The sequence below is a fragment of the Vanacampus margaritifer genome, chromosome 7 (genome assembly GCF_051991255.1).
Source record: "Vanacampus margaritifer isolate UIUO_Vmar chromosome 7, RoL_Vmar_1.0, whole genome shotgun sequence".
NCBI classification, from domain to species: Eukaryota; Metazoa; Chordata; class Actinopteri; order Syngnathiformes; family Syngnathidae; genus Vanacampus; species Vanacampus margaritifer.
In genome coordinates, this window is record NC_135438.1 from 18,184,408 (window position 1) to 18,199,626 (window position 15,219).

Below are 15,219 nucleotides of genomic sequence, written 5' to 3' on the forward strand. Positions count from 1 at the left end.
AATTTAGCTGTGGCGTTGTTATTAGGCCAGCCACCAGGGGAAAGGCTTTTTCAATTTCTTGGTGTCTTTGATCGCACCGTCAGTTTGAACAGGCTGGTGAGTTGCTGGAGCTTGGCACAGACAAATGACACCCCTGCTCTTGGGAAGGGCAGTGTACGAAAGTTGCAATGTCACTGTGCCTTCTTTTGTTATAGAAGGAGAGCAAAGGCCTGCTGACATGGTGTGTTCATTCCAAGTCCGTCTGTGTAAATACAACAGCTCACTTAAGAATGGCTACGCTGATTGAAACTGACTAGCATTGATACACTTGTGTGTGATCTGGCTTCCATGGCAATGGTGCATTTTTTTTTTAAAGCCTACCGGAAACCATTGAAGATACTATACTACAGTGTTGTTTGCTTCTGTCACAAGAAACCATTGTTTAGCTGGAGGGACAGCACGAATGGCAAGATGTGTGAAGGACAAGAGTCCACAGATGCAGGTAGTGTGTTTCAATTTAATGAACATCATACTGTATCAGTATTTAACTGACATTCATAAAAACATGTCTACAGCGTGCATCAATTTTCCTACAATTTGAAGTGTGCTAAATCTAATTAGCCATTCCTAGTCGGGACTCCCAAATGATTATCAGGGTTAATTCCCTGGCCCTCTTCCCTGCACCGTGCCGGAATGTTGCCAACACGAGGACCACGTTTGGCGTTAGTAGTTGCTGGATGAGTTGGGGAAAAAAGAAAAATCGCTACATATTGCAACATTGTCCTTAATTCGGCAACACTGAAGACACAAGTTACTCAGTGGTATTGCCCACAGACACGCACATCAAAATAAAATGACTGCTTTCAAAATACAACCATCCCATATTTTACGATTTGTTTTGACTTTGTAAACACTGCGACGTGGCTCACGGGCTGTTCTTTGCCCAGGTTTGGTCCAGAAGGAGCATGTTAGTGGCTTTGGATTGAAGACTGTAGAGCCCATCATCAAAACAGCAGAAATTTTTATTTTTTGGAGCGAATGGTGTTCATGCCTCCAGCAGACTTAGAGAGACTAACAGAATCTATGCCAAGGTCCAGTGAAGCTGTTCTGACAGGCTGCTACCTCTGGAAAACATTACAAAATGCTATTTATGTTTTTCTCTGTTTGTCACCAGTTTGTTGTAATCCTCCGATTTTGTTGGCAGACTCCACAGCTGGAGTGAAAGTGAGAAAAATATGTGTTGAATGTTTGTCTGTTTTCAGGTTTGGAAAATAAATGAAAAACTTTGATAGATGGCCAGTTTGAAATAACAAACAAACGACATTTGGAAGCCAATTTGGAGAGAATACAAATAACATTCACATTGTCTGCAATACCAATTACACACATTTAAAAATCAATAAATAAAATTATTGGCTTTTCTAGGGTTGGAAAAATAGCAAAAAAACATTATTTTTTTGGTCAGAATCAAAGTTATTATAAAAGTTTTATTCTATGTGAAATATCTAAAACTAAAATGGAAAAACATTTTAGGGAAGTCAACCCAAAAATGTTCTTTACAATATGGTTTATGCTCACCCACTAGTCTAAACACGGCATTATGATTAATATTGCGTTTATGGAATATGAATTATACAGCAAAATCCACCCGTTTCTATCCATTTCAGTGGGCGGCCATTTTGCCACTTGCTGTTGACTGAAAATGATATCACAGTTGCTCAGACCTCGGGTAACGACCAATCATGGCTCACCTGTTTGAGTTTTGGCCATGTGACATTCACAAACTGAGCCGTGATTGGTCGTTATCTAAGCCCTGAGCAACTGTGATGTCTAATAATTCGAGCAAACTAGTATTAAAACTATTACAAGCTAAACTAGGACAAAGTATTTTCGAAAAGAAAAATAAACAACAACAATAAACTTGCTCTAAAAAATATAATTAAAATAATTGGTGATGAAAATTTCAAAACCTGGTCAAAATACAGTGCATAATTCAAATTAAAATATCAAGAGATGGAATATTTATGAACAGCACAAATATATAACTATTTTTCATGAATTTACCTTCCAAGGGGCAGTAGCGAGTGACCTTTTCAGGCATTAACTGGCCCTCCTTGTGTCTGCAGTACACTTCTGCGATCTGCTGCCTGCAGTCTTTGCTTTTGGCCCTGGACAGAGCGGAGATGGCTTCCTTCCCACTGATTTCACACTTGGGTGGTTGGTCGTAGGTCACCTCCAGGGGCGCTGCTGTGGCCTGCCTTCTGTGTGGGTGCTGATGCCTGTGCTGGGCCTGGTGCGAGGCACGATGCAGCCGCCCTCCTGCAGCCGCACCTTGACCACCGGGGCGTGAGTTGTTGGCGACCGCCAGTGGCTGGTGGCTTAAAGGGAGCACTTCATTGGAGCCGCGAACCAGGTTGGGCGAGTTGTCACGCCAGACGTGCTGCTGGCCGTGAGCCTTCTCCTGCAGATGCTCTCGCTGCTGCCTCCTGCTGGTAGCACCGACCGTTTGCCGATGCGGCTGCGAGCGTGCGCCAAAATTACTATTGTCTATGTTATCAAAGTCTTTTGGTACGGAGTTCTCATTGTTGCTGTCCACTCTGCTTTTCTCCTTCGGTCGATGGGAGTAGTATCCATCCTGCAAAGAATAGACGAGAAAGAGACGAACGTTCGTTAAGCGATGAGGGATGCTGAAAGGGGTTAAGAAAAACACAAAGCGAGTGAGCGTGGTGCATATCATATTTTGCTTTAACAATCAATGTGGCATGTTTGAGTGGGCAAAAACGCACTGAACTGTGTGGCATGAAATTAAGTATTGAGGTATTGAGTGGGAGGACTACAAGGTGCAACTTGACTGGAGGTGACGCAAGGGTTGTGAGGGCTCTGTCGCTCCGTACCATCATCAGATTAGCCCGGTTTCAATTAAATTCTCCCTCAAATGGCCCCAGCTCACCGTAAACAGATTACCCAAAGGGGATAAAGGGCCCGAGTATGACTGTGAGTTGGTGTGGCTGTTAATACTTGAGCGTGTGTGCGCATGCATGTGTACAATTATTTTCACTTGGAGTCACAGAATAAGAACAAACTGGAGTATGGCATGTGACAAGGAAGGCTGTGTGTCATATGAGATTGCGTGCGTGTGCGTGTGTGTGACTGAACCAACAGTTTATCTTTGAAGCAGAACAAGCTGCAGTGGAGAGTGCACGAAGAGCAAAAAAGCGTAATGAGCAAAAATGGCCAAGGAGCGCTGACACGAGGGTTGAGTTGCACTCTCAGGAAGCGCTGGCCTGTTGCGGGAAAATGTGCCGCCGTGCATCAGACAGAAATAAAGGAAGCTGCCTTGCTGCCGCGCCATTCCTGTACACCTTGCTAGACACATGATGAAAAGGTGTTGGGGGTGGGCGGGGGTTATAGGGACTATGGGAGGTGGAACAGCAAACAGCAGCTGGGGAAAGATAGAGCTCACAACAACAAGGCTCCCTGATGTGCTTCAGCATTTACAAGACACAGAAAAGAGGCGCCAAAAGAGATGGGGGAGAATAGAGCGATGTACGACACAAGCAGGAGAGGGGAAACACAAGGGAAGTGAATTAGCTGCTATTTAAGCTAGCAGCTCAGTGTGAAAAATGCCTTTCTAAAATGTCTTTCTCTGGCTTCTACCCTGAAGCCAGACGGATTGTCATCAACCTTTCCTCTATGGAAGCACCTACTATAAGCACAATTACACAGCTGACACACTTTCCCTCTCACATTGTGGAACAATGAGAATCCTAAAATTGAATAGCACCAAATTGTACACCTACATAAGTGTGTTACTATTAGTGTATTTGTTGTTTAAAAAAAACACAATAAAATAACAAATCATGGATATACTCCTCCCCTCCCCAAACAGGTTTGGAAAAATAACCTTTGTAGTCGTAATAATGAATAAAACGAAGCTCCCTTTAAGCTGCTTTTCCTGCAGACGTTTCACAATCCAATACACCTTTGAGCTGCTACCTGTCATCTCCCTCCTTTCTTTTCTTCTTCACTCGCTCCAGTCCTTTTTTCACACATTTCTTCACACAATCAGGATCCATCCCCTCTGCTCCTCTCCTTTACATCTCTTCCCTCTGCTCAGTGTATTTTTCTTCATCCCCTTTTCACATCACACCTCTTTTTCTCTTCCTAGTATTATTTCAGCTCTGTCTCTCTTCTTCTGTCACAGTCACTATCACCCCCCCCCCCCCCCCCCCCATGACTGCCTTTACTTTCTTCACTATTCCAGTTCAAAAGATCATGTTGTCTGACGGAAGCTGGTAATCCCTCATGTAACAGCTGCTTATGCTACTGATCACCTTGTAGAGAGAATCCAGACCTGAGAAGAAAGTATGTTAGGGGGCTGATCCAAGTGAGTAACTCAATGTTTGCAGCAGTAACAAATGAGGTGCATGCATCTTGCCCGGCCGGATGCCTCTACTTGGACTGACATTATGATGATGTTGTCAGTTGCTATGCAGTTGCTAGCGTCCTGTATTTGTTACACCTACGTCCTGCATTTAGGTGCTGTATTTATCACACTTCTTTTGTCATATAGGCCTTTAGTCTGTCATACAGAATTGAGCATAATCCTAGCTGGAGTTACTGAGGGACTCTTTTGTCAGTATGTCAAGGTTTCTCTGCATTCAGCCCGCTCAAGGTTCTTATTCAAGTTTTCTCCATCAAGTGTTTGTTTCGAGGCCATCTGAATCCAGCTCTGCTCTCTGTTATTACTTTGCATTTTTGTCTATAAAGACTCTTTGCTGTGTCTTGTCGGCTTTTGGATCCAAATCGCACACCTCGCGTGACAGTTGAATGGGCATAATAACAGATTAAATTGTGTTTATTGTTAAAAATTACATTAATTGTGTGAAATGCATTGTTGTTGCTATTACTTGGAAGTAGAATGTACTGGTTTTGTAATAACTGACATTACAGGTATTGTAATAATCTGCCAGTATGGTGCATGTGGTTAGCACTTCTGCCCTTAGAAAGCAGCTGCTTTAATTTCTGCATAATCTTCCTTCTATGCCGCTGGAAATTGCGAACCAGGTGTGAAAGTGAGTGTGAATGCTTGATTGTCTGCATGCCATGTGATTTACTGGCGACCAGTCCGGGACCAGCTGGGCTTCAGCTCACCCGTGACCCAGAACATAAGCAGTTGAAAATATGTTGATCCACAGTGATTAACAGTTTATTTTTTCATCATGGGATCATGACTTGTTGTAATTTAATTGACATGGATCAGATGAGAGCAGCGTCAAGTATGGTAGAATGGGGAAAAAAAGGGACAATTCTCAGGATAAACAATCTCACTAGGCTCCTTCTATCCTTCCTCCTCCTTTTCTTCATCTTCAGGACTTACTTGGCAATGTTGCTTTTTAATCTTGTGCTGTGAGCGGGAAGCTGTGGGGCAAAGAATTATTAGTTGGACTGGAGATGGTCTGTGGGCGTGGGGCATGGATGGATTGCCACAGGGACATTTATTTATTTATTTTCTTACTTTAGGAATGGATTGGAAGGCCAACCAAGAATTGCCTGGCACACTTTCCAGTTTTCACACAAACAATACAGAGGAGTGACGAAAAAAAGCATTAATATTGTTCATCACTGGTGGGCACATTCAGAGAAAGGGAGAGCGTTCCAGCTTCCCCTCTGGGAATAGTTTGGTCCATTCTTCACATACAGGGCTGGCTGGTAGTTCTGACTCTTCCTCATTTCCTCTGCCACAGGGGAAAATATTTCACCTGTCTCTTTTCTTTCTTTCCTTTTCCGCTTTTCTTTTTAGTTCACCCAATCTCCTGTGTGGCTGAGGGAAAAGAACTTATCTTTCTCCCCACACCTGTCTTTCTCCTCCCCTGGCCCTCGCGTCATCCCTTGCTCTAAGGAAGGAAAGACTGCGCACTGCCTTTTCCCCCTCCTCCTGAATGCCGTCTTTTACTTCTCAGGGACAGCAAGGTAGCGACACATTCGTTCAACCACACCTTCCCAGCAAGCTTCCTTTCAGACACATTGCACCAGCGGGACAAAGCCATCATGTGTGCCAGCATGTCGGCACAAGCAGCCGTGCAGATGACCACACCAGCCATAAACATATTGTGAAGTTCATTAAGAAATGCATTTGGCCATCACATGCATATTAGCGAGTACACAGGAGTTGGATCACCTCAGCTGCGTCTTGGCCTGAATGCGCTTGCCATATGGCTAACGAGCTCAGATTAATTACCTGGAGTTAATCTCTGAGCAAGATGCGGAGTCTTGTATGACACTGGAGTCTGATACACAAACACCCTTAGTTCACAGCTGTTCTTCCACCGCAAGGCAGCACAGAGAGAATTGACAACAACAAAAAAGAAGCCTACTTGTTATCGGCTCTGGGGGATGAGAACCCATTATGTTGTGTTTTTACATTAGCTTTAAAATGGACTGAGTACAAAGATGAGTCATGGAGACATTCTATGATGAAAGAAAACAGTGGTTTATGCTGCCTCCGGGCTTCAAGTAGTGAATATTTACAGTGTTTATGCTACTTTTGTTTTTCCAATCAAAGTTGTATACCAGAATGCTGGTTACATGTAAGTATGTGCAAATGTATGATTAGCAGCAGCTCTGAATCAACAGTCCGCATTAGGTATGCGCAGAAGCCTCTTATGTGCTCTAGAACAAGAAGTCAAAAAGGACCTTTTGTGTTTGTGAAAATGCATAAAACAGCAAGAAGGAGAATATATTATTGCCACGTAATTGTGTTGTTCACTAATGTACAATAGCCACACTTCTGGATATGTTCTTTAAATTATAGAAAAGTTCCTGCTGTGTGCATTTCCAGACCTGGGGGCAAAGGTGAATTTGCAAACTACTGTTGAATTTCCTGTTGTCTCGGCAATGCATAGATTTGAACAAAGCAGGGAAAGACATCACATCCAAACCTCTGAAAACCTAAAAAGTGACATGGGATTAATTAATTAATTCATTAATATGACCACTTTGCTTGCTTGCTGTGGAACTAATGTCCAGGTTTTCCAATACATTTGGACAAACATTAATTAACTTACAGAAAAGGATATTAGATAACACCAGATTTGTTAGTTTCCATCAATCCATCCTGGATACTACTTGTCCTCGTTAAGAGTTGCTGGTAACCAGAGCACATATACAGTATGTAGCTAAACAAGCATTCACATACACATTTCAACTGATGGGCAATTTAACTACTTTCAGAAGATGCAATGGGTATGATTTTTCCCATCTTAGTAAACAAATATATTATGCTGTTCATTCCCTTTCCACACATTTTTATTCTGCACTCACAGCCTTGACCATTACTTTTCTTACTACTGATTGCTGCAAGCACGGCATATCTTGCTAATTTATCTATTGCAATTAATACATGTTGCTTTGAATGAGAGCAGCAGATAATGCTTGAAATGTAAGTGAAGCATATAATGGACCTAATTTAATTTAAATTCTGCTCACTTGTAGAAAGGAACTTGGATAAATTGAATGTTTCGATGTGAATGTTGTGCTGGGAAAATAATTAGTAAGTGAGTTGATGTCAAGATGATCCTTTTAAAAGAACTTTACCCTAAGCTTGATTGAGGTGAAATCGAGTTAATGGATGACCTTAAATGACCTCAAAGGTTTACAGGGAGAGTATGTACCAATTGACCACACTCAACAAAAGAGCTAAAATCCCCAAAGCATGTGGCAAAAGTGAAGCCAGCCTGCCTAAGCCTCACGAGGTTCGGTTTGCTTCTCTTCCATAAAAAAGAAATGTTCCTCTACACCTCAGCGGCTTACGCAGATGGATTACTAAACCACACATTTACAGTCACACTTTTCTTCTCTTTCTATTGAACAAACCAACCTGTTTGCACACTCGCATACTGCTTACCAATGGGACTCATTCATCCTGCAGTCTGTGTGTGAGTGTACGCTCAGAGAGAGAGAGAGAGAGAGCGCACTAGAGAAATGTTCATTGACGTAGATGGCGACCAGGTTTGGTGTGAGTCTAGCGTGACACAAAATCTGCCAGTATGGATGTTATTATCTGACTAAATGGCTGTTATCAGTTGTCAATGGTTCTGAGATAGTTTCATACTTGCCTTGCTAATATGCTCAATATTACTTCCGAGGGACAGTAATTCATGAGAAAATCAAAGAAGGGAGTTTAATAAAGTCAGTACTGGACAGCATTTGTGGTAGATGGATGACAAACTATATCAAACAACAGATTTTGCTACTGGTGACTGCTGTCGCTAGTGCTTCTAGGGGTGAACGCTGTCTTAATAAAGCCCGCCCCTCCATCCATCCATCAATTTTCTATAGTGCATATGCTTATTAGGCTCACTAGCGGTCGCCAGCTAACAACAGGCCACATATAGAACAAGCCATTCACACTCACCCACACCTGTAAACAATTAATTGCCTTTCAAGTTAATGAAGCAAACATGCATGTTTTTAGAATGTGAGAGGAAGCAAGACTACAGGAAAAACAACAACAACAACACAATAAGCAACACAGCATGGAACAGGCAATGCTTTGCCAACTTGTCCCACTGTAATGTACTTTTTTCCCTTCTTGTTTTTATGTCCAGCAAAGTGACAACATTCCAAAATGCACATTGGAAAAGAAATACAGTCGTCCCGTGCTATATCACGGTTACATTTTTGTGACTAGCTCTACATTGCAGATTTGTAATTTTTTTAATTACATTTTTATTTTACTTATACCACGGATTATTTGCTATATTGCCAAATTGTTTTTAAACACAGATTCAATGCAGAACAATAGGTATGAAAAAGTACATAAATGGCTCAATGTCCCGCAGCAACTAAAATGATTTGCACCAGCATTGACTTCAAGCCTTCAGAATTTGCTGAGCATTTTAACCACATTGATATTTAACAATACCACACACAACAATATGTTAAATATAATTGACCCCGTATAATGCACTCAGTATGCATTTTACGTCTCTTCAGCTAGCCATATAGCCAAGGACAAAAGTTCCAGATCTACACAGTATACAGATATAGGCTATTCAACGACTTCGTTAACTTTACGTTGTCCAACTAGGGGGAATCTTTAAAAGCCTACAAATGTCTGGAGTGGTACAAATGGCCAACATCTGGATTTCTAATGAAGCTTTTGCTTTGGTGTCTACCTGCTAAAGACAGCATCAACATCACTGGCAGGGTATGTTTTCCTTCTTGTAACGCTAGATAAGATTAGCATTTAGCAACAGGCAATGTAACTAGGGTAACTCACTAATGCTACTATGCTAGTTTACTAACTCTTCTTCAATATATATTTGATTAATTTGGTGGTGGTATTTGCTGTTGGCTATGATTAATGTGATGATTGCATGCATCAGTCCTGCACGAATAAAGTTATACGCGTAATCCAAAATATGTATGTTAGGCTAATAAATCCTGGCAACGGGTCTGATTAGTAGAGTGTTGCACTCTTTTAAAATCAGTTAAGACAGTGTCCATTTAAGGAACGCAAAACCTTTAGAGCCACCTTCTACCATAAATCCCCTCCTTGTTCTCCCAAGCTCCGTTTTAGCCGAACTATATGTTTTTTTCAATTTTCGCAGCAACGTACAATATATTATGTTGATATCTCTAAAAGGCATTAAAGCCTTTAGAGCAGTGGTGGGCACACTCGGTCCTCGAGGGCCGGAGTCCTGCAGGTTTTGGAGGTTTCCCTTCTCTTTAACACAGCTGATATATGATCAGCTCATCAGCAAGCTCTGCATAAGCTTGGTAACGATCCTGTTAATTGGAATCAGCTGCATTGCAGCAGGGAAACCTCCAAAACCTTCAGGACCGAGTTTGCCCACCACTGCTTTAGAGCGAGCATGGGAAGACACTGGCAGGTCTCCTGCTGTGTGCACCCCTTCTCTTGTATAGTAGTCAATTTTTTTTCTCCCATCTGTGAACAACCCCCCCGAACTTTACAGCTCCAGCTTTGAATGGGGCCCATCAGGCGATTGCTAAGCCATATCTCACAAAGGCATGAAAAATCTGTACCACCCCTTATCTTACACCTCCCTGTTCAGCCATGAAATGACACCCTTATTGAATCAATTGTGAATCATGAAATTTTGCACAAGAGACCCCTTTTCTTTGCGTTTGACAGTGATTGAACTGCACAGCCATGCAATTCCATTCACCACGGCGATGAGAAGAAAAGAGTGGGGGCGGTGTCTCTTTGCCAACAGTTCATGAGAGAGGACGAGATGAAGGCGATTTCCCTGTGACACCACGCATCTCCATTTTGGCGGCACCGCTATACTCAGGCTGCATGATCATGCGGCATGTTGAGTTTCTACAGGTATATAGAGCTGAGCAGTCATGGGTGTGGCCCATGGTTTTTATATCCGTGTGCGATTTTGACGAGACCGTTTTACAAAGTCCCCCCGAAAAGACCAAAGGTGAAACATAGCTGCAAAGAAATGAGTGAAGCAGGGTGACGGGGCCATGAGAAACAGTAGCAACAGCAGAGATGTAGACAAGAGCAGTGGAGGAGGAGATGGGAGAGAGTGGCCTCCCCCTTTCGTCCTTTTGTTTTGCATGAATGGGCTGGTGGGAACAACGTGAATGTATGAAGGTCTGCAGTGAGTGTGTTTAGGGAACATTGCTGGTATTCTAGGATGCCTTCGTAATCTGCCTTGTTACGTAACAGCGACCCCAGTGTGGTCCTAACCCAGAGGTCAGTGGTTGACCTCCATTGTTTACTATCATGTCTGTGCGACATCAGTTTTCCAGATGTATTTTTCTTTTAACGCTATTATAACATTCCGAAACCTACTGCAATTCTCTTTTAACAAAAATTCATTAGACTATAAGCAATCAGTTCAGAGCGCTGCTTCTAGACCACATACATTCAGCCACATCACTACCATTCGGTCGTCCTTGCACCGGCTCCCTGCTCTTTTTAGATTCTGTACAAAACTTGAAAAGTCACTTACAGGTCCCGCAATGTTAGGTCACTGCAGTCTGCTGACTGACTTTTACTTGCTGTCTCTCACTCAAGCCAAAAAATAAAGTCTTATAATAAAATAAAATAAAGCCTCGCAGTCTGTTGTCCTCAGATTGTGGAACGCACTTACATTTAAGGTAATGCAGTAGCTACCTCTTTTGTAAACAATTTCTTTGTAGATATGCTGGTTGGTGGCCTTGGTATCGTGACTGGTATCAGCTGCAGTCGTGAGTACCTGACACATTGGATTAAAGCCATATCGGCCTGATACAATACCTGGTGTCGGTATTCACAATTTCCTAATAGAGTAATTGGCAACAAGACCATCATCATGTCTTCTTTTTCTGAATCAAGATAATTAATAGTGTGAAGTCAATAATTGTGTGCAGATGTAGAAGTGTCCTGTTTTCGCTTTAAAGTACATTAAGTATTCTAGTACAGTATGTTCATTCAAGAGGTTATGGACGGCAACACGACATTAAAAACATGCCTCAAATAGGCTTGCAAAGTTAAAAAAGAAAACAAAAAGAAGAAAAAATTGCTTCCTAATTAGCAAAGTCTAAAGTGTGCAACTCAGTCTATTTGGGCAGATCTATAATTTTGTTATACATGTCCACATTTTCATTATATCGATGAAATGTATTGTGTTTGACTATAATTTAGTGGGGGTGATGATTACCAACGATTAGTATGGGTATCCTCTTCCAGGTGTCATGGATGCATTTATGCATGATGCATAACAGTCCAACAAAGGTCCTTTAGGGCTTCAGTGATTTCCAGGGGAAATATTATAAAATCCGGTCACAGTCTTCTAATTACTTGTTGTCAGACAGAAATGTTTCAGGCTGAGTCGTTTATGGAGACCATTGTTGGAGTCTGTGGAAAGCATTGGACGTGCAAATATGTCAGATGCACTTTAATTTGAGTACTTTTTACTTTACAGGTATTTAAGTTAGCTTTTAAACCACTTTGTTTCCTTCAACTAGGAACACACCGCTACCAATCATGATGCTCACTGCATGCAATGTACACTGGTGGATAAAAACATTAAAGTCCATGATGCACAGTAACATGTTCATTAAGTGCTATCAGTCTGCACAGGATGAATAAACTTGTCTCCTGACAACCAACAGGTCCTTAATGAACCCACTTATTGGTGAAGCGTATCCATTCAACAAGAGGTCTTATGTTAATGTAAATCTACTCAAAGAAGACTCACAAATGGCTGGAATAAAATTAGGTTGAAGAAAGAATTTAACATTAGTTAAAAGGAATTTATTACACTTACAGTAACTCTTAAGTCTTGCTCATGCAAAACATTCACACGTTGATCAGAATGAATCGACAAGTTTGGCAGCATTTCCAGCTAATCAGCTCAAATCCTGAAAGGACTCCACGAACAAGCGCGAGACTTTTTTGACTGATGACTTTCCAACGCTAATCCCACAACAGAACAGCATGGAGTCCCGCCAACATCCCGGCAAATCTTTTAGCCCCCTACATCAAAAGCTGTTTGTTAGCAGCAGGACTGCTGAATCCGGCAACGCCTTTCAACAAGTTGCTACACAATGTGGTCAAATTACAATGTTGACCTTTCATATTTCTATACTCCATAGGGGACCCTAATATCCCTTAACTACCTGGCTGGCATCAAAGAATCAGAACCCGTTCTTAGCAGGGCACATCAGCAACATTTAGAGCTTTCATTTCCTGTGTAGTAACAGAGGCGAACACGGACAAACCTGAAGGTGTTGGCAGTGAACCCTATATAAGCCTGAACCATAAAATATATGAGAGAAGATTCAGATTCTTTGTAAATAGAGAATTTATTGGTCCTTTTGAACAAACAAACATTTTTTTCAAACTTCCACATATAACTTTTGATTGGTGTCATATTTGATAGATCCAGTCACAATGCTTTAAATTCGTACATTTATAACGGTCAAAAATACAATAAAAAACAGCCATATCAATCATATCATATCAATCATAGTATTTCCAAAAATCAAGTATATTTCAGTATAGGTGTCTCCTTTTTCAATTGGGGCGATCTTACACGATCGCTGGAAAAGTATTAGCTGGGTGATACTTTCCTCTAATAGATTATGCAATAAATATGTCACATATACGTCATGGTTTTAATGGGGGGGGGGGGGGATATTATACTCATGAAATAGAGGGCTCAGAATTTCTTGTATTTATTATGATACATGTTACATGGGATTAGCTACTTTTGCATTACAGGTTCCGAAGCGGCTCAACATCACACCGCACCGGTCTTGCTTTCTTTCGGCATGGCCTTCGTTCCTTTTCCATTACTGTACAATAGGTGGCCAACAATGAGAGGGATTGAGGTGAAGAGTCAAGAAAAGCTATACCAAGCTATTCAACATTTCTCACATTATTGCTACGATTATGGAAGTTGATGAGATCTTGATTATAACATTACAAGCAGCATAGAGGAAAATGATTGAAACATTGAATAGATTGCATAAGGTCATAGAGCATTACACTGTCGAAGACGAAGAAAGGTTTTAAAGGAGACAAGGTTAGCTAGCAGCGGCTAATTCGCTGTAAAGAAATCAGAAGACCGTGATCTCATGGTGCCAGTCAGCCTGTGAACCAGAACCACCTCAGAGGAGGTTCTGAAAAGCGGTTCCATTGTAACAGCACGGTACCAGAAAAGTATAATGGAATAGCAATCACCAACACAGAGTAAGGCCGTTCAAGATTTTGGGTTTGGCTTTCGACTGAATTGGACATATCACCTTCCCCTCGCCAATGTACAAAGGTGTAAAACAGCAATGATGCACTTTTCGAGTACAAACAGACACGCTGCAGACACACACACAAACTCCCGTATCTCTTTCCTGCCAGTCTTGCTTGCTCGCCTTAAATGTCCTCTGTACACCACCAAAGGCTAACTGCTGGAGGAAAGCGGCAATTTGTAAAGGATTTAACCTTTTAATGGAGAAAATAGTGTTGTTGGCAGCACTGAGTCCCTTTGGATATGATGCCAGAGTAGAAAAGTAAGAATTGCTGCTCTGATTTACATATCATTTAATTGCAGTGTCCACTTATCTGCGTGCTTCACGTTTTGATGTGATTTGTCTGCTGTATGTATGTCTGTGCTTGTGCTCACTGGTGGATTCGTTCTTGAGGAAAATGTCTGTGTGTGGGTGTGTGTTATTGTGCGTGTGTGTGTGTGTCTGCGGTCTTCAAAACAAGCTAGTGCCAAGGCTTAGCTGATAGGCTAATTAAGCTCACCATAGGGAATAAATGTTTCCTCTCTGCCTGCCATTTGTCACACCTGGCATGGAAATGCCACGAGGAAAAGAAACACACTCGTGCATGCACGCACACATTGCAAACACTGCGAGAAGTGCTGAGGTGACAGAGCCACTGTGCACGGATACAGACACGCAAATGAGAAGAAAATGAGACACAAAACTGGGAAAATAGGGAGAAAGGGTTTCAAAAAGAGATACATTGGAAAAGGAACAGAAAAATGAGATCAGCCTTCATGCCAGAAAGCAGAAAATGTTAGGATTTTAATTACTTTTTTCTTACAGTATAAAAACATTTGCTTCCTTCTAGTAAATGAAGTACTTTTAACATGATGAATACACAATGCACAATTTAGCTGACTAATGATCATTATATTAACTGAAAAGCAATGAGTCAATAAAGCCCATCTAGGCAGTGTATCAACGCCTTTGTCCTTCAATGTTGGCCACTGATGACGTCCTAGCATGAAGGAAGGTTGCATATTTGGACACTGGACCGGAGAGACGAACCTTCAAAGGGGTTAGCTAAGCGCTAGTTAGCTGGTACGACAGAAACTAGGACACAGATGGATTTAAAACAAAAGCAAAAAAACACCTTGGGCTCTGCCTTTGCTTAGTGTATGACGAGGGATCCTGGAGGTTAAAGTATGTTATTTTAAACTTAAATTGAAAACCTTGCCGCAGGTGGATGTAGCTGTGTTAGCATGTCAGCCCCATGTACCCTCCGATATGTTTTTAAAAAGTGTATATATACTGTATGTATATGGTGTAGGTGAAGCGCTGTATAAGTACACTCCATTTACCATTGTGATTTGAATTAGTCTTTTTTTTTTTTTTTACTATGATGTATTTTTCGGCAAAAATACAATTAGCAACCCATTCGAATGGATTTGGGATTCAGTGTTTAAATGGTAAATATATGCAAACGTGCATTTGATGTCCGTGTCCAAG

At 41.6% G+C, this 15,219-nt stretch overlaps 1 protein-coding gene across 1 annotated transcript in view; it reads right to left on the reverse strand.

The window, feature by feature from the left end:
- xylt1 (xylosyltransferase I) overlaps nt 1-15,219 on the reverse strand; it is a 92,526-nt gene that overhangs the window by 45,675 nt on the left and 31,632 nt on the right. The window contains exon 2 of the mRNA XM_077571489.1: nt 2,044-2,614. Coding sequence (XP_077427615.1) covers nt 2,044-2,614 — 571 coding nt within the window. The remainder of the gene's footprint in view (nt 1-2,043; nt 2,615-15,219) is intronic.